General features: G+C 34.3%; 2 protein-coding genes across 2 annotated transcripts in view; both read right to left on the reverse strand.

Moving 5' to 3' along the window:
• The window catches only part of LOC114519717 (fibrillin-2-like), an 85,748-nt gene that overhangs the window by 32,421 nt on the left and 34,628 nt on the right, over window positions 1–18,699 (reverse strand). Inside the window, exons 33-39 of the mRNA XM_028539886.1 lie at window positions 18,553–18,675; window positions 18,286–18,408; window positions 17,731–17,853; window positions 17,464–17,586; window positions 16,738–16,860; window positions 16,471–16,593; window positions 15,753–15,875 (exon numbers count right to left, since the gene is read on the reverse strand). Coding sequence (XP_028395687.1) covers window positions 15,753–15,875; window positions 16,471–16,593; window positions 16,738–16,860; window positions 17,464–17,586; window positions 17,731–17,853; window positions 18,286–18,408; window positions 18,553–18,675 — 861 coding nt within the window. The remainder of the gene's footprint in view (window positions 1–15,752; window positions 15,876–16,470; window positions 16,594–16,737; window positions 16,861–17,463; window positions 17,587–17,730; window positions 17,854–18,285; window positions 18,409–18,552; window positions 18,676–18,699) is intronic.
• Window positions 91–13,016, reverse strand: LOC114519692. The gene is made up of 8 exons (XM_028539867.1): window positions 12,998–13,016; window positions 12,805–12,858; window positions 10,083–10,150; window positions 9,163–9,362; window positions 8,113–8,247; window positions 4,787–4,801; window positions 3,719–3,830; window positions 91–1,602 (listed from the first exon to the last, which is right to left on the reverse strand). Exons 2-8 carry the CDS (start codon window positions 12,811–12,813, stop codon window positions 1,491–1,493), a joined length of 651 nt encoding a protein of 216 aa, XP_028395668.1. The 5' UTR covers window positions 12,814–12,858; window positions 12,998–13,016; the 3' UTR covers window positions 91–1,490.

Below are 18,699 nucleotides of genomic sequence, written 5' to 3' on the forward strand. Positions count from 1 at the left end.
GCCCGTTTAGCTTAAACGGCGGATAAGTTCAAAATAGAAAGTCAGTCTATCGTTTTATTCAATAAAGAAACTAAATATTTTTAACCTTAATACATAGATACTGCTAATGCAAACGTGCATGTCACGCTGTTTTTGTAATTCCGGTTTATTCAAGTTTCCTGATGAAATTTCGCGATGGCAATGGGAACTACTTGTAATGGAATTATATATTTTCTATTGATCACGGGCTTCAGCCGCATTCTTCCATTCCTCGCCAATTTATTCCATAGCCATATATAAGTTACCATTGACAGCTAAATGCTTGAATGCTGGTGTCCTTTAAATATCTCAAAATCATCTCCCGCTTCGTTAAATATTTGGCACATGTGAACAACCATATATGCAAATGCTTTAACCAAAACTGCATGCTCAAATCTAGTTAATCACTTAGGGCACTTTCCTTTATACGGTAAAAACGGCCAGACCGATGCTGTTGCAATTCAGCTTGGAGTGTTTTAACAAATCTGCAATTCGCGTTTATCGTTATTTACATCTGCATGCCTAGCAAGAGAAATGCAGTTTCACCGACTTCAGTTCAAAATATGACTTGTTTAATCATTTTGGCCGCTTAATGGTAATTAAAATCAGGTGTGCATCTGATCGAATCTGGTAATAAAAATTGCCAGTCCATGTAGTACACTGCTTATAAGTCCTCGGCAAATTTGAACATGGATTGGCATCAGATTTTTCAAATCAATCTGCAATGTCTAATATCAAAGGTGTATGCTATAGATTATACAAGCGCATGTGTATAAAGCCCGCAAGCGGTTACAAAATGAGGCTTTTACAACCGCTCTCCCGCTGTGCGAGGATCATTTTTAGACTTTTTTTACTGTTAGACAAGCGAAATGATGCCAAAATACTTATATAAACTTTTGAGATATTTTGATAAAATAATAGTTTGCTGGACATTTCAATCTTACAGACAAATATTTACTATAGACCTATTCCACGGACGTTATAATCGTTAAAAGTTGTTCTCCAGATGTTTCCTTGCTTCAATAGAAATAATAGTTACGTGAGCGGTGCATGTAGGTTTACATAGCGACAAGACCAGTTAACAAAACAAACTTTCCCACACTAGTAAAATAATATTTCTGTATTTTGCTCAAAATTTACGTTTTTGTAAAATTTATGCCACGTTAATTTGCCGTCCAGATGCCTAATGTGAAGTAATGTGCAGAACTAGGGTCTATTGGTTGAAATAATTTTGCACGACTACATGTAATAACCTTTGCATCATGGCTTCATTGATAAGAATTATTGTAAAAATGTGCAGATTCCAAGTAGGGTCGAAACTACCTCGATAATATACGACGTCCAAAAGAAATCCGGCAAAGTGAGAATATAAATATGTAACACATAGCTATTGAATCTAGTCTAGGCCTTGATACCTAGAGCTACAAAGGATGTACGGTACGTGTAGAAAAATTGTCTGTTCCTCTTTTACATCACAAAGGATAGTTTTCATTACCATAATAAAGATTATTAAACGTGGGACGGTGTGCTGGAGCAGTGATCACTCGTGGTTTCAAATCATATTGCTTATTTTTTTCCAAGAGCCTAAGATTAATATAAAAAAATAATTGTTAAACTTTAAACGAGGACACGATTGTTTTATGAACCCAAGTGCAAGTGTGGCTGTACAGGAACAGAAGAAACGTCATGTAATATGCACTATAAGGTGTCGAAGGAACTCCATGCAATTTCGTGTTATGGGGCGGCCAAAAAATAGCAAAAATCAACCAAGTTACCATGGTAACGAAACCATCATGAATGAGCAAGCTTTTTTCAAACGTAAAAAAAAACATAAAAGCATAGAAAGATGTCACGAAAACACCTTTATAACAGCATTTTACCATGATTGTAATAACATCTTCCCTCAAAAAAATTTTATAATTTTGGTAGTCCCCCCTTGAATATATTCTTACCCCCAATTAAATTTAAACCCAATCGAACAGCAACAAAAGAACGGGTTTTTTCTTCCTCTTAGAGGAATTGCCGTATCATGCAAGCGAAATCAAATCGCGCATCGGACAATTAGCCAAAGATTTCGAGCTGTGCACCACAACTTTCGGGAAACAAAACTGTGACGTAGATAAATACAGTCACATACGCTCTTCAAATTTTAGTATATTTTGCGCCAAAACACACTTGCGATGACGAAAAAAAATAATAACATGCAGTATTATAGTATTTCGTTTGTGATGCAGATACTTAAATATACAGGGTGTATCAAAAAAAAATGTCCCAAATGTAAAAATTCCGTTTTTCAGGATATTTTGCAGAATTTGGCAAATTTTTGTGTTCCTAAAGATAGTTAAGACTTATCTGGTATACCTAGGCCAAGTTTGGTTTTTCAGTAACAAAATTATGTTACCGGGGGGGTGGTTCCTTTCCACTGATATTAAGAGGGCTTGCGAGCGAAAATGTGAAGCAGAAATTGAGATATTATTTAGCTGTCTAAAAGTAGGAAAGCTTTTTAATAAACTGTCAAAGTTTCAGGAAAAATAATGCATACTGGGAGCAACGCGCGACCCCTAAAGGTGACAAATATTTCACTGCGCGCAGTGGATTAAATGCATCGTTGATTTTAGCGTGACCGATCTCATACAAGGTGGGCAAATGAATAAATTAAAGCGAGAAACTGAACACAAAAACAATGCGATTTATTCGTGATGTTAATCCTCAGCATGTCCACCATTTCATTCTTAGCAAACTGCGGCTTGTCTTAGCATACTAAACACTGAACAGCGAACCATTTGTCTGTCCATTCGCCTAGATTTGCCGGTGGTAGCGTAGGCGATTTGCAAGAAAGAATTTCGAACGAAATGGATAATTTGAGACAGGACAGACAAATGTGGTTCGGCGTTCAGTGTTTACCATGCTCAGACGAGCCGCAGTTTGCTTAGAAAGTATGGTAGAAATGTTGAGGATTAACATCAAGAATAAAAATCTTGTTATTAAATCGCTTCGTCTTCTTGTTCAGTTTCTCGCTTTAATTTATTCATTTGCACAGCCTTGCATGAGATCGGTCACGCTAAAATCAACCATGCATTTAATCCACTGCGCACAATGAAATATTTGTCACTTTTAGGGGTCGCGCGTTGCTCCCAGTTTGCATTATTTTTCCTGAAACTTTGACAGTTTATTAAAAAGCTTTCCTACTTTTAGACAGCTAAATAATATCTCAATTTCAGCTTCACATTTTCGCGCGCAAGCCCTCTTAATATCAGTGGAAAGGAACCACCCCCCGGTAACATAATTTTGTAAATGAAAAACTAAACTTGGCCTAGGTATACCAGATAAGTCTTAACTATCTCTATAGGAACACAAAAAATTGCCAAATTCTGCAAAATATCCTGAAAAACGGAAATTTTACATTTGGGACATTTTTTTGATACACCCTGTAGAGAATATCCTTTGCATGTTGAGAATATTAATGTGTCGCGATAAATTGGTTGATACTAACAACGATAAGAATTAATTTTAAGAACTGGAGGGTGAGAAATTACTAGCAAACAAAACCTATACTGCAAGCAAAGCAAAATCAATATTTCTTATTTTCTTTTTACTCTCTTTTTATATCATTTTTTTATTTTTCTTCGTCACATTGCTAAATACAATATTTTCTAAGCAAACACCTTGCTGCCTAATATACCGCTCATTAAGAACTTACCTAAAACCAGTAATTATTACAATTACCAACGCCACCGCAAAACATAGCCCAAGCCATCCCAACACCACTCTTAGGACATGTTTTACGTCCTCAACTACACTTTTGTCGACTCCTATAAGAATTAATTTAAAAACTGGTTAAAATGAGATTTAAAAATATCTAGATCAAAAATATTGCACGGGAGCGCGGTTTACGACAAAAAAAGCTTAAGTTGCTAAGTTGATGTAGAATAGGTTTTCTACATCATTGTTTAATCCTCTTTTATTCTTGTTCTAATTTGACGCGTCCTTTTGGAGTTTTACAGATATGGATGATATATAGAGGAATTAATACGGCGCATATGTTGCATAAAATCATTTTGATAACTATTGTTGGACTGGATCCCCCACGAATTAATAATTCTCAAAATTAATTTAAAACAACAAAATTTATCTATAATCGCTCCTGGAAACTGAAAAGTTCGAAAAGATCACGCCCCGTTGAGTGGCTTAAGAGGCACTCCATAGTTTGGCCACAGGTTTAGCAAGTTTCTCTTGTGTGAAACGTCATTTCATCGTTGGAAAAATAAAAACTTTTGAGGCTCATAATCATTTAACAACAGTAATTAAATAAACATTGCACTACCAGACGTTTTATCGATAGTAACAAATAACAAAAATTGCGCAATGCCATAGTAGAAGCAAGAACGCAGATTTTAAAAATACATGCTAAGCGATATAGCAGATTCATGCGAGTTCTGCTACGCAAATTTTCACTGCATTGGGCACCCTTTTTCATTGATAATATCATGGTTTGTAGAATGTTTCATGTAAATGTAGTCATAAAATCATAAATGTGTTGTAGCCATAAATATGCATGAAGCTTCATAATTAAATTGTGTTTCGAAACAAACTTGAGACTATTTAAAACAGTAATATCTTCAATATATCTAATTAATGTAATATCTACTTTCTCTTGGTGATTTCCAAAACGCATTATAATTGCGTCATAATTATGATGGCAAAAGTAATGATCAGGATTATGTGCATTCACGAGGTTAATTAAATAATGGTAAATCAAAAAACTTACCAAAGATTGGAGCAACTAAAAGAAAGACAAAATAAATGTTAGGAATTATGTGAGAAAATGATAGAAAGTCAACGGGTAAAATGCCAAATCACAACCCTTAACAAAGAGGCCATGTTTGAGTTGTTTCCTGAAACGAAATGGCAAAAATCAACGCTGAAAAGGCAAATTTGATTGCCATTAAAATGAATAAGATATCTCCAAATGATTTTAGGTAGATCAAATAATGCAATATTTTTTGCATGAACAATTGAAAGAAACATCAGTATTGTTACTCTAGCTATTGTGATGGCAATTATTTTACATTCGTCGATATCTGAAAGATCGAATAGAATTTTTTTAAAAAATATTCTGCAATGTGGATCTGTGGAATCCAAATAAAAATTGACCCGGAGCAGATGATTAAGAAAAAATTGCATATTATTATAATGCTATAACAGTATTATTGTTCTATGGCTTGTATTATTAAATAATATATCGGCTCGAATTACATTGTAAAAAATGAATAACCGAAAAAAAAATATTGAAACCATTTGTTAAAATTGTTGATTCAACCAATTTTGAATTTAAAAACCTATAAACTGCTTAAAACCTGATTATAATGGTAACTAACTAGTAAAAAAAAATATCGGCCATCAACACAAAAATTGCTTGAAATGTAAAACTGTCAAGCCTATTCTAAATTAGTAAAAACACTCTGAAATGTAAAATGGTATAGAGTAATGTAAAATGGCTAGCGCACTGTGAAATGGCCCAGCACGTGTGAAATGGTCTGGGTAATGTCAAATTGTCTAGGGTATTGTGAAACGGCTAGCGTAATGTGAAATGGTTAGCGTAATGTGAAATGGTCTAGCGTAATGTAAAATGGTCTAGATAATGTCACGTGTGAAATGGTCTAGGGTAATGTGAAATGGTTTAGCGTAATGTGAAATGGTCTAGATAATGTGAAATTGTCTAGGGTAATGTGAAATGGTTAGCGTAATGTGAAATGGCCTAGCACGTGTGAAATGGTCTAGGGTAATGTGAAATGGTTTAGCGTAATGTGAAATGGTCTAGCGTAATGTGAAATGGTCTAGCGTAATGTGAAATGGTCTAGCGTAATGTGAAATTGTCTAGCGTAATGTGAAATGGTTTAGCGTAATTTGAAATAGTTTAGCGTAATGTGAAATGGTCTAGCGTATGGTGAAATGGTTTAGCGTAATGTGAAATGGTCTAGCGTAATGTGAAATGGTCTAGCGTAATGTGAAATGATTTAACGTAATGTGAAATGGTCTAGCGTAATGTGGAATGGTCTAGCGTAAAGTGAAATGGTCTAGCGTAATGTGAAATGGTCTAGCGTAATGTGGAATGGTCTAGCGTAATGTGAAAAGGTCTAGCGTAATGTGAAATGATTTAGCGTAATGTGAAATGGCTAGCGTAATGTGAAATGGTCTAGCGTAATGTGAAATGGTTTAGCGTAATGTGGAATGGTCTAGCGTAATGTGAAATGGTCTAGCGTAATGTGAACTGGTCTAGCGTAATGTGGAATGGTCTAGCGTAATGTGAAATGGTCTAGCGTAATGTGAAATGGTCTAGCGTAATGTGAAATGGTCTAGCGTAATGTGAAATGGTCTAGCGTAATGTGAAATAGCCAGCGTAATGTGAAATGGTCTAGCGTAATGTGAAATGGTCTAGCGTAATGTGAAATGGCTAGCGTAATGTGAATTGGTCTAGCGTAATGTGAAATGGTCTAGCGTGATGTGAAATGGCTAGCGTAATGTGAAATGGTCTAGCGTAATGTGAAATGGTTTAGCGTAATGTGGAATGGTATAGCGTAATGTGAAAAGGTCTAGCGTAATGTGAAATGGTCTAGCGTAATGTGGAATGGTCTAGCGTAATGGGAAATGGTCTAGCGTAATGTGAAATGGTCTAGCGTAATGTGAAATAATCTAGCGTAATGTGAAATGGTCTATATATAGCGTAGTGTGAAATGGTTTAGCGTAATGTGAAATGGTCTAGCGTATGTGAAATGGTTTAGCGTAATGTGAAATGGTTTAGCGTAATGTGAAATGGTCTAGCGTAATGTGAAACGGTTTAGCGTAATGTGAAATGGTCTAGCGTAGTGTGAAATGGTTTAGCGTAATGTGAAATGGTTTAGCGTAATGTGAAATGGTTTAGCGTAATGTGAAATGGTCTAGCGTAATGTGAAATGGTTTAGCGTAATGTGAAATGGTTTAGCGTAATGTGAAATGGTCTATATATAGCGTAGTGTGAAATGGTTTAGCGTAATGTGAAATGGTCTAGCGTATGTGAAATGGTTTAGCGTAATGTGAAATGGTTTAGCGTAATGTGAAATGGTCTAGCGTAATGTGAAACGGTTTAGCGTAATGTGAAATGGTCTAGCGTAGTGTGAAATGGTTTAGCGTAATGTGAAATGGTTTAGCGTAATGTGAAATGGTCTAGCGTAATGTGAAATGGTTTAGCGTAATGTGAAATGGTCTAGCGTAATGTGAAATGGTTTAGCGTAATGTGAAATGGTCTAGCGTAATGTGAAATGGTCTAGCGTAATGTGAAATGGTTTAGCGTAATGTGAAATGGTCTAGCGTATGTGAAATGGTTTAGCGTAATGTGAAATGGTTTAGCGTAATGTGAAATGGTCTAGCGTAATGTGAAATGGTTTAGCGTAATATGAAATAGTTTAACGTATGTGAAATGGTTTAGCGTAATGTGGAATGGTTCAGCGTAATGTGGAATGGTCTAGCGTAATGTGAAATGGTATAGCGTAATGTGAAATGGTATAGCGTAATGTGGAATGGTCTAGCGTAATGTGAAGTGGTCTAGCGTGATGTGAATAATTCAATAATAAGATCTTATCTTCTAAGTAACCATAACTTAGATTTTGGGTTTGTGATTTTACTGATTTATGTAATTAGAGCTTAGACATCATAACAACAGTAACCATTATACCATACGTATTTCTGGTTTAAGGCATTAAACGAAAAAACAATCAATCGTCTAACTAAAAAGCCTATAGACGGATTGCAAAAATTTCGATTACAACGAATTATGGTACAGGTTGTGAAAATTGCGAAGGCTGAGAGTTGGAATACTCCAAATTGTAAACACAAATATGCAAGTGCGAGCAAATATGCAATCGTATAAATTGGTAAAATCGCTACTCGTTACTTGCGAGTGACTCGGACACCCGCTTCTAGTTACTAAGGATCAGAGTTGCGTCAAGTTACTCGCTTACTGTATACATGGATGGAACGCCAAGATAAAAGACAAAGAAATCATGACGAGCATAAAAACTTATATATTTTGCTAATGTCGTGATTTTATCTACTCACCAATACAATCACTGCCATTCTTGACGAAGCCTTCATTACAGATACAATCGTAAGTAAGATTTCTGTTGACGCATGTTGCATTTTCACCGCAATCAGGGGCTTGAATAATTTGTGCAGGTTTGCACTCATCGATATCTAAAACATAGCGAGATAGTCGTCGCGTTATAGGAAAAATCTTGGGAGAAAAAATGTTCACTACCTCTGCCACAGAGAGGGATTGTTTCAAAGAGGTCCACAGAGAAAGACTGTTTTAAAGAGATAGCCAGACAGTTACTTTAAAGACTACGATGTTAATTAATTAATGTAGTCGTAAAATAGTTGACTTTCAGAATTGCCTTATACGTGTATTTACCCGGATGGAATCTACCACCAAAAAGAGGATTCTATATATTTTAACGTCTCACCCCCTGTAGTTAATTAAATATATTCATATAATGCAGGGTTAAGTGCATTAAATTCCACACGATGGAATGAAGAGAAAATACAGCCTCTTTCACGGGCATGTCTAATGTAATAAAATTATGTTGAAATTATATAGGCTAGCTATTTAATAATTATTTGCTGAAGGCGAGGTGAACATCGCTCAATAAAAATCGAGACGAAGTAGAGGGGTTTTTTGACGATAATCACCGAGCCTGAGGTCAATAATTTTTTTGGTATATTTAAAAAGGTGATTTTTTGAAAAAACGAGTCTATTGTAGGAAATACATGTTTTTCAAACGAAAAAAAATATCTCGACAGTTTTACAATATGAATTAAAACAATGTTTTCGCAAAATAATGTTGAAGCGTTCAAAGAAATAGTTTCCTCCCTAAATTTTTCACTTCTTTTGTGCTTTTAGGTAGAGTATTTTCATCTATTATCTTCGTATTTCTTCATCTATCACGTCGACAAAATAACTCGCCGTAATTTGCAAAATCCGCTTTGGTGATAATCGAGTAATAATCCGAGGTCCTTGAATCAGATGATAATTTATATTTGGCATGGTATATATTATAATTTTAATACATTAGAGATGCCAGCATACGGAGGAGGCTAGACCAGATATACCTTCAAATTTAAAAAGACCAGCCAATTCAATGCTAGTGGGATCAGTGTTAGCGCTGAGGACTTGTAGGTTGGTGCCAGGAAGAAATGTGCCGCTGTTTGTTACGATCAATGTTGCGGCTAATTCTCTTTGAAGATCTTCGTAGGTAATTCCAGTTACATCGTTAAATGTTACGACGATGTCGACAGCTAGAGAGCCATTACTAAATTCAAAATATGAAAAAAACATTTACAAGGCATCATTACTGTACCAATACTGACTGCCAGTTCGCCCTATGTAAAGAATGTAAATTCGTTATGAGATCCCGGTTCCCACCTGGTGGATTCCGGATTCCGATTTTTAGATTGCGGATTCAATTTTGAAAATTAAGGGACTGTTTACATGAGCCCGGTTACCCATGATTCAACGAAGCGTGAGGGGACTTTGAGATGTTAAAATAAGTCTTTAAGTTGTATGCGACTGCGAGGATCATGTTATCTGCTCATTTTAATAACTCAAAATCATCTCACGCTTCGTTGAGTCTTAGGTAACCGGGCTCATGTAAACAGCCCCTAAGAATGGTTTCAACGCATAAGGTTTCCTTAGAGAGTTAATACAAGGCAGTCCCTGGCCGATAGCTAATATTAAAGGTAAATAATGTCAGTTGAAGATAAAGCAACTTAAAGCAGCTTTATTCCAAAGCTTAAAATGTCTCTGGATATCGGATTTCGAATTTCTTTATATTTGGCGAGATAGTGCGCTTCGCCATCTTTCAGCGAGACGCTTTGCAATATAATTGCGGTAAATAAGGTCACCGGTAATTCATGACTTGTAATCTATATCAGCAATGCACAGGGTTTCACGCTCTCTTTTTTAAACAAAAACTGCTGTCGTCATCTAAAACGGTTCTATTTCCTTTTGCTAATGAGAACAAAACACTTACGTTAAATTTGCAACGAAGAATGAAGCAATTTGCGAAGTGAGGTTCGCACTTCTGAATATGTTGATGCCCTAAATTTGATAAAAATAATTTTGTCGCTGTTAGTATAGCATAGTATTTATACTTATTTGTAGTAACAAAAGACAAGTAATAATAGATTCTCTATACTAACTTTCTGTTGCTAAATCAAAACACTACAGATCAGCTGATACAATTAATATATTCATTTTGAAGGCTTTTTATGCACTAATTAAACTGACCACGCTGACGCTTGTTCATGTAAAAGAGGTCATAGCCTGTTATTGTCTAATAGCCATATGTGACATCGTCTCGTTTGTCCGACAAGTGAGGTCGTAGTGTGGAATTTTTTTGCTGCGAGGTTAGCGAGGACTTTTGGGACTTTTCATTCAACAGATGCGAATTTAAAAATCTGAGCTTGATCAGAAGGTAGAAATAATCACAGTGATTGTTTATTATTTATATCGTTATGAGAAATAATTGAACAGCATCGTGCCCGCAATGCCATTGAAACAGATTATACTTGTATACGGATGGCAAATGTATTTGCTTCTCTACTTGTATATAAATACTATAATTATATTTGTATTGCTACCGTGTTAGTTGTCCATATTATAGAGCCCTTATAATCCATATGTAATACGTACATGCATCTCTTAATGTAAACAAATTATAAATAACTAATTCTAATCTGGACTATAATCATTTTGTGTTTTAATTTGTATCTATTTTGTTTATTTTTAGCTTTACACACTATAAAGGATTACGTCAGCCTTCCTCAACTACTTAAAACGAAATGATTAGATTAAGCTAAGGATTGTATTTCCCCACTCAGAACATGGATTTAATTATTAGCAAAATATTCATTAGGCTGTCACACACGCCTGAAAGTTAGTAAGGTCTGTTTTAGACGTCGAACTTTTCATGTGCCGAACCTAATGTTAACGAGCTAAAGTCTTTGTTTAATTCATTTGCATTCGATTCGGCGCATGAAAAGTTCGACGTCTAAAACAGGCCTTAATCAGCAAATAAAGGAACTTCTGTAAGCTATGTAGCCAATTGAGAATTCGATTCCAACTTGCAATTCGCTTCTTTGGCGAAAATTGTGTTCTCAGTACAAATGTAGGTCTAAATTGTGTTCATGGTACAAATTACACTACAGTATAAATTGTTTTCACAGTACAAATTATATGAAAATTGTGTTCACGGTACAAATGTCCTAGTGTATTACTTGCTCCAGGCCTGTGAATGCACGGCAGCACTTGCTATTGGAACTTCTAGTTTATGCAGGCTATTTTACGACATAACGAGCGATAAATAGTGGTATCCAATGTTATCACGTCACGTCAATTTGCCAACGAGCGGTAATGCGAAAAAACACACAAATGCGACTGAACAAATATTTAACGCTTCTCTTTTCTAACACAGTGCTATAGCATTGTTATATATCAACAATAGACTTCTTCGTATGCAGATAACGATAAACTTCGGCTTAACAAGACGCCTGTTCCGGCGTTAAATCCGGCGTGCCGTGCACGTGCCACGGTGCCAGTCTCAATAAAAAGCTTCTGAACATAAACAATACAATTCATACTCGTTTGGATGCCTTGCGAACTTAAAATCTAAAATGTTGTTGGATCGCAACATTCAGAAGCACATCGTACTTTAAAAAGTGTAGAAGTTGAATGTTGCTCTATAGAAATTGTTCAAAAATGTAAATAAACCGCATGGCACGTTCACTTTGTCTTACACTTCGGTATTGCGCTTATATTAAATCGAATTCAATTCTGTGCAAACTGAGACATGTCAACGCGCCCATACACCACCACATCTTGTTAAACGGCGATATAGCAGCGATATTAATAAAATAGGACTAGAATTTACATGTATTTTAAAAATATATTCTTACCCCAATTCAATCTAAATTTAATGGAACAGCATCAAAAATTGTTCCTCTCATAGAAATTGCCGTATCATGCGAGCGAAATCAAATAGTGCATCGGGAAATTAGCCAAAGCTGTGCACCACAACTCTTGGAAGACAAAACTGTGACGTAGATAAATACGGTCACATATGCATGCGAATACCAGTATATTTCGCGCCAAAACACAGTTGCGATAACGAAAAATAATAAAAAAACAAAACAAAACAAAACCTAGCCGCATTTTCAACTCCGTCGGTGACGCTGAGTAATAATTCTTGGATTCTGCTCAACCTACATCTATCATTTAAGAAAAGGAAATAATGAAAAAAAATAGAATTTGCCGTACTGTCAAACACATTTCCAGAGCGGTTTTTGTGTATTCTAAGCTTGAACGATTATTAAATCCCAGCTGATATTCACGATTCATAATAACTACCCTAACTATAACGGAACCAGCCAAATCTAAAAAAAACAAAAACGAAAGACGGGTAAAAACTTCGAAAAAACAATTAACGAAATTTGTTCGTCGATAGCCTGAACTTAGTGAACTATACAGTACTTCAAAAAGAAAACATTTTGATAAAAAGCGAAGGTAAGCTTTTCTCAAGCTCAGAGGTTGAAAATCAGTCCGAGATTTTCAAGATTTGCAATCATTATATCCTTGTGCTCAGAATTTATTTTGATGTGACCATATTACTAAATTCTTTGCACTATTTGGACTTCTATTTTACATCAAAAAAATGTTGGTCACTATACATAAAAAATACATGTGAAATTTCTTACTGGCATCATTTTCAACGATAGCCCTCGTCAAGTTTTCAATGCATTGCTCGACATCTGAAAAATATTAAATTATTCTAATTATTATGCGAATTATTCTAATTAAAAATTTTCATGTTCTTTTATCAACTTTCGAGGCCAAAAAATTAGAAATATAGATTCATATGCAGTAATTCATGAAATATTTTCGGCAAACCTCTGCAGTCTGTTCCGTTTACTGGGTAGTCTTTTTTACATATACAATTGAAAGATCCATCAGTATTTTTACAGTAGCCGTCGAAAAGACAATTATGAGAATTCACACCACATTCATCGATATCTGAATAAAATATTAACAAAAGTTAGAGCTTAGTGTTTTATATCTGTTTTAAAAATTAACAAAATAATTAAAATTTCTTCAAAGTTTTGAACCGTGCAAAGTTAGAATAACATCGTCTCTAATATTTACATACGGCTAACCTTCACAGTCAGTTCCATTTCCCAAATAGCCGCTTTTGCATGAACAATTGAAAGAACCATCAGTATTATTGCAGTAGGCATTATGATGGCAATTATGAGATTTTTCAATGCACTCGTCGATATCTGAAAAAATATTTAATTAAGGATTAGGACTTTTTTATAATTATAGGGCTCATATATTCCCAATAATTCTGATATTTTCCAAGTGCCATCGAAAATTACAAATCAACAATTACAACTCGTATTACGGAAAATCAACTTAGCAACCGTAGACAATGGGCTTATAAAAAGGGTTACTCTACCGAACTGTTATTGGCTACGATGACCGAAGACTGGAGAAAGGCGCTCGATAATAATCAAGTAGTTGGCATTGTGTTCGTCGATTTCCGAAAAGCTTTCGACTCAATATCACACTCAGTATTACTTTAAAAACTGCAGGGTCTCGGTATTTCTGGCGCTCTTTGGTCCTAGATTGCTGACTACCTGTCTGATCGTTCCCAAACGACGGCATTAAACGGGTGCCAATCACGGTCCATGCCAGTTAAATATGGGGTTGCTCAAGGATCGGTGCTTGGCCCTATTCTGTTCTTTCTCTGCTGTAACGACATGCCCGAAATCTGCGATGATGAAAGTGATATTTACATTTGCTGATGACACCACCATATATGTAATCGGCCAAACTCACGATTTTGTAGCCACAACACTCATTAGAGTCCTATGCAAGCTACATGAGTGGTGTTGCAATAATTTTTTAACACCACACCTGGACAAAACTGAATTTATGATACTGGGGCGAGGTAAATTCGTGGGGCCATTACAGGGTATTAAATTAGGAAATACTTATCTCAAACAAGTCGAGACTTCTAGATGTTTAGGAATTGAAATAGATAGTAAATTAAAGTGGAAAGCTCACGTAATTGAACTGACTAGGTCATTCGCACAAAAACTTAATCTTTTAAAGTCTCCTTATTTTTTACCAGTTAAGCAAGAGCTGATTTTTACTTTAAAAATATATTACTCTCAATCACATACGGACTCGTAATATGGGGATCATGTGGGAAAACCCTATTTGATGAATTGGAACGTACACATGTACGGGCGGCCAAAGTAATTTACAAGTTGAACTTGCAAACACCAACACAGGATGTCCTGGCTCAAACAAATTGGAAACCCCTGGAGAAGTTATATTCTCCGAGATTGTTATTTCTAGCACAAAATTGCTATTATGGTCACTTCCCTATTCCACTACAGTCATTATTTGTAAAATATTCTAGTAATTATAATCTAAGAAGAAAATTGACTATTGCTCTTCCAAAACCGAAGACTGATTTTTTAAAGAAACCAATTTCGTATCAAGCAGCAGTATTATGGAATTCAATAGATAACAATACAAGAGCAATAGAGGACTTCAAAAAGTTTAAACTAGTAATCAAAAACCACTTATCATAAGCGATAGCTCTTGTAAGATATTACTATTGTAGAATAGGATATTATATGTAATGTATTATAATAGTGTAATTGTAAAATAGAACATTTATGCTAACTATGTATTACTAAGTGCACGACCACATCAGCTATGCTTAAATTTCAATCGTGTCGAAATAAATGCTTTAACTAACTAACTAACTAACTAACTAACTAACTAACTAACTAACTAACTAACTAACTAACTAACTAACTAACTAACTAACTAACTAACTAACTAATTAACTAACTAACTAACTAAAAAAACTCATTTTTTTCAATCATGCATTAAAATGGAGGTTCTAAAACAGTGCATAAAATTCGTAGAGATATGTGCAAAAGAAATTTGATACAAAATATTCTGCTGATAAAAGCGAAATGTTCTAATTCAAAATTTTTTATTTCCTATGATCGACTTAATTTTGTGTCCTGATCATTAGAAATATAGATTCGATTGAAGTAATTTATGAAATATTTACGGCAAACCTCGGCAGTCTGTTCCATTTCCTGAGTAGCCTTTTTTACATGTACAATTGAAAAACCCATCAGAAGTAATACAGTAGGCGTTGTAAGGACAATTATGAGAAGCCGCGCCACATTCATCGATATCAGAATGGATTAAAAAATTAGGAATTTATTAGAAAAACTTGTTATTACCTCTAGAATTGAAACTTTCTTAAAAATATCGTTTTTTTCTTCTGATGGAACCTCCTGTTTCTCTTACTAATAGAATTGAGAAATTTAATATTTCAACGACCAACCTCTACAGTCAGTTCCATTTCCTGAGTAGCCATTTTTACATGTACAATTGAAAGATCCATTAGTATTGTTACAGTAAGCATTGTCATGGCAATTATGAGAACTCACATCACATTCATCGATATCTGAATGAAATAATAACAAAAGTTAGAGCGTAGTTATATACATATATCTCTTTGAAAAATGAACAGGATAAATAAAATTTCTTCAAGGTTTTGAACTGTGCAAAGTTAGAATTACATCGTCTCTAATAATTACATACGGCTAACCTTCACAGTCAGTTCCATTTCCCAAGTAGCCGCTTTTGCATGAACAATTGAAAGAACCATCGGTATTGTTACAATAGGCGTTATGATGGCAATTATGAGATTTTTCAATGCATTCGTTGATATCTGAAAAAATATTTAATTAAGGATTAGGATTTTTTTATAATTATAGTGTTCATATATTCCCAATAATTCTGATATTTTGCAAGTGTCATCGAAAAAAACTCAGTTTTTCAATCATGCATTAAAATGAAGGTTGTAAAACAGTGCATAACATTCGTACAGATATGTGGAAGAGAAATTTCATACAAAATATTCTGCCTATATAAGAGCGAAATATTCTAATTAAAAATTTTCATTTCCTATGATCGACTTAATTTTGTGTCCTGATCATTAGAAATATAGATTCAATTGAAGTAATTTATGAAATATTTACGGCAAACCTCGGCAGTCTGTTTCGTTTCCTGGGTAGCCTTTTTTACATGTACAATTGAAAGATCCATCAGTATTGTTACAGTAGGCGTTGTAATGACAATTATGAGAATCCGCGCTACATTTATCGATATCGGAATGGATTAAAAATTTGGGAATTTATTAGAAAAACTTGTTATTACCTCGAGAATTGAAACTTTGAATTCTTAAAAATATCGATTTTTTCTTGTGATGGAACCCTCTGTTTCTCTTACTAATAGAATAGAAATTTAATATTTAAACGACCAACCTCTACAGTCAGTTCCATTTCCTGAGTAGCCATTTTTACATGTACAATTGAAAGATCCATTAGTATTGTTACAGTATGCATTGTCATGGCAATTATGAGGACTCACACCACATTCATCGATATCTGAATGAAATAATAACAAAAGTTAGAGCGTAGTTATATACACATATCTCTTTGAAAAATGAAAAGGATAATTAAAATTTCTTCAAAGTTTTGAATTGTGCAAAGTTAGAATTACATCGTCTCTAATATTTACATACGGCTAACCTTCACAGTCAGTTCCATTTCCCAAGTAGCCGCTTTTGCATGAACAATTGAAAGAACCATCGGTATTATTGCAGTAGGCATTATGATGACAATTATGAGATTTTTCAATGCAATCGTCGATATCTGAAAAAATATTTAATTAAGGATTAGGATTTTTTTGTAATTATAGTGTTCATATATTCCCAATAATTCTGATATTTTGCAAGTGTCATCGAAAAAAACTCAGTTTTTCAATCATGCATTAAAATGAAGGTTGTAAAACAGTGCATAACATTCGTAGAGATATGTGCAAGAGAAATTTCATACAAAATATTCTGCCTATATAAGAGCGAAATATTCTAATTAAAAATTTTCATTTCATATGATCGACTTAATTTTGTGTCCTGATCATTAGCCGGAAATATAGATTCAATTGAAGTAATTTATGAAATATTTACGGCAAACCTCGGCAGTCTGTTTCGTTTCCTGGGTAGCCTTTTTTACATGTACAATTAAAAGATCCATCAGTATTGTTACAGTAGGCGTTGTAATGACAATTTCGAGAATCCGCGCTACATTTATCGATATCGGAATGGAATAAAAAAATTTGGGAATTTATTAGAAAAACTTGTTATTACCTCTAGAATTGAAACTTTGAATTCTTAAAAATATCGATTTTTTCTTGTGATGGAACCCTCTGTTTCTCTTACTAATAGAATAGAGAAATTTAATATTTAAACGACCAACCTCTACAGTCAGTTCCATTTCCTGAGTAGCCATTTTTACATGTACAATTGAAAGATCCATTAGTATTGTTACAGTATGCATTGTCATGGCAATTATGAGGACTCACACCACATTCATCGATATCTGAATGAAACAATAACAAAAGTTAGAGCGTAGTTATATACACATATCTCTTTGAAAAATGAAAAGGATAATTAAAATTTCTTCAAAGTTTTGAACTGTGCAAAGTTAGAATTACATCGTCTCTAATATTTACATACGGCTAACCTTCACAGTCAGTTCCATTTCCCAAGTAGCCGCTTTTGCATGAACAATTGAAAGAACCATCGGTATTATTGCAGTAGGCATTGTAATGACAATTATGAGATTTTTCAATGCATTCATCGATATCTGAAAAAATATTTAATTAAGGATTAGGATTTTTTTGTAATTATAGTGTTCATATATTCCCAATAATTCTAATATTTGCAAGTGTCATCGAAAAAAACTCAGTTTTTCAATCATGCATTAAAATGAAAGTTGTAAAACAGTGCATAACATTCGTACAGATATGTGCAAGTTCCGTTTCCTGAGTAGCCGTTTTTACATGTACAATTGAAAGATCCATCGGTATTGTTACAGTAGGCGTTGTAATGACAATTATGAGAATCCGCGCTACATTTATCGAAATCAGAATGGATTAAAAATTTGGGAATTTATTAGAAAAACTTCTTATTACCTCTAGAATTGAAACTTTCTTAAAAATATCAATTTTTTCTTCTGATGGAACCTTTTGTTTCTCTTACTAATAGAATAGAGAAATTTAATATTTAAACGACCAACCTCTACAGTCAGTTCCATTTCCTGAGTAGCCATTTTTACATGTACAATTGAAAGATCCATTAGTATTGTTACAATATGCATTGTCATGGCAATTATGAGAACTCATACCACATTCATCGATATCTGAATGAAATAATAACAAAAGTTAGAGCGTAGTTATATACATATATCTCTTTGAAAAATGAACAGGATAATTAAAATTTCTTCAAAGTTTTGAACTGTGCAAAGTTAGAATTACATCGTCTCTAATATTTACATACGGCTAACCTTCACAGTCAGTTCCATTTCCCAAGTAGCCGCTTTTGCATGAACAATTGAAAGAACCATCGGTATTATTGCAGTAGGCATTATGATGACAATTATGAGATTTTTCAATGCATTCGTCGATATCTGAAAAAATATTTAATTAAGGAT

Source organism: Dendronephthya gigantea, unplaced genomic scaffold (assembly GCF_004324835.1).
Source record: "Dendronephthya gigantea isolate DGI-Jeju-01 unplaced genomic scaffold, DenGig_1.0 000014F, whole genome shotgun sequence".
Taxonomy (NCBI): Eukaryota; Metazoa; Cnidaria; class Anthozoa; order Malacalcyonacea; family Nephtheidae; genus Dendronephthya; species Dendronephthya gigantea.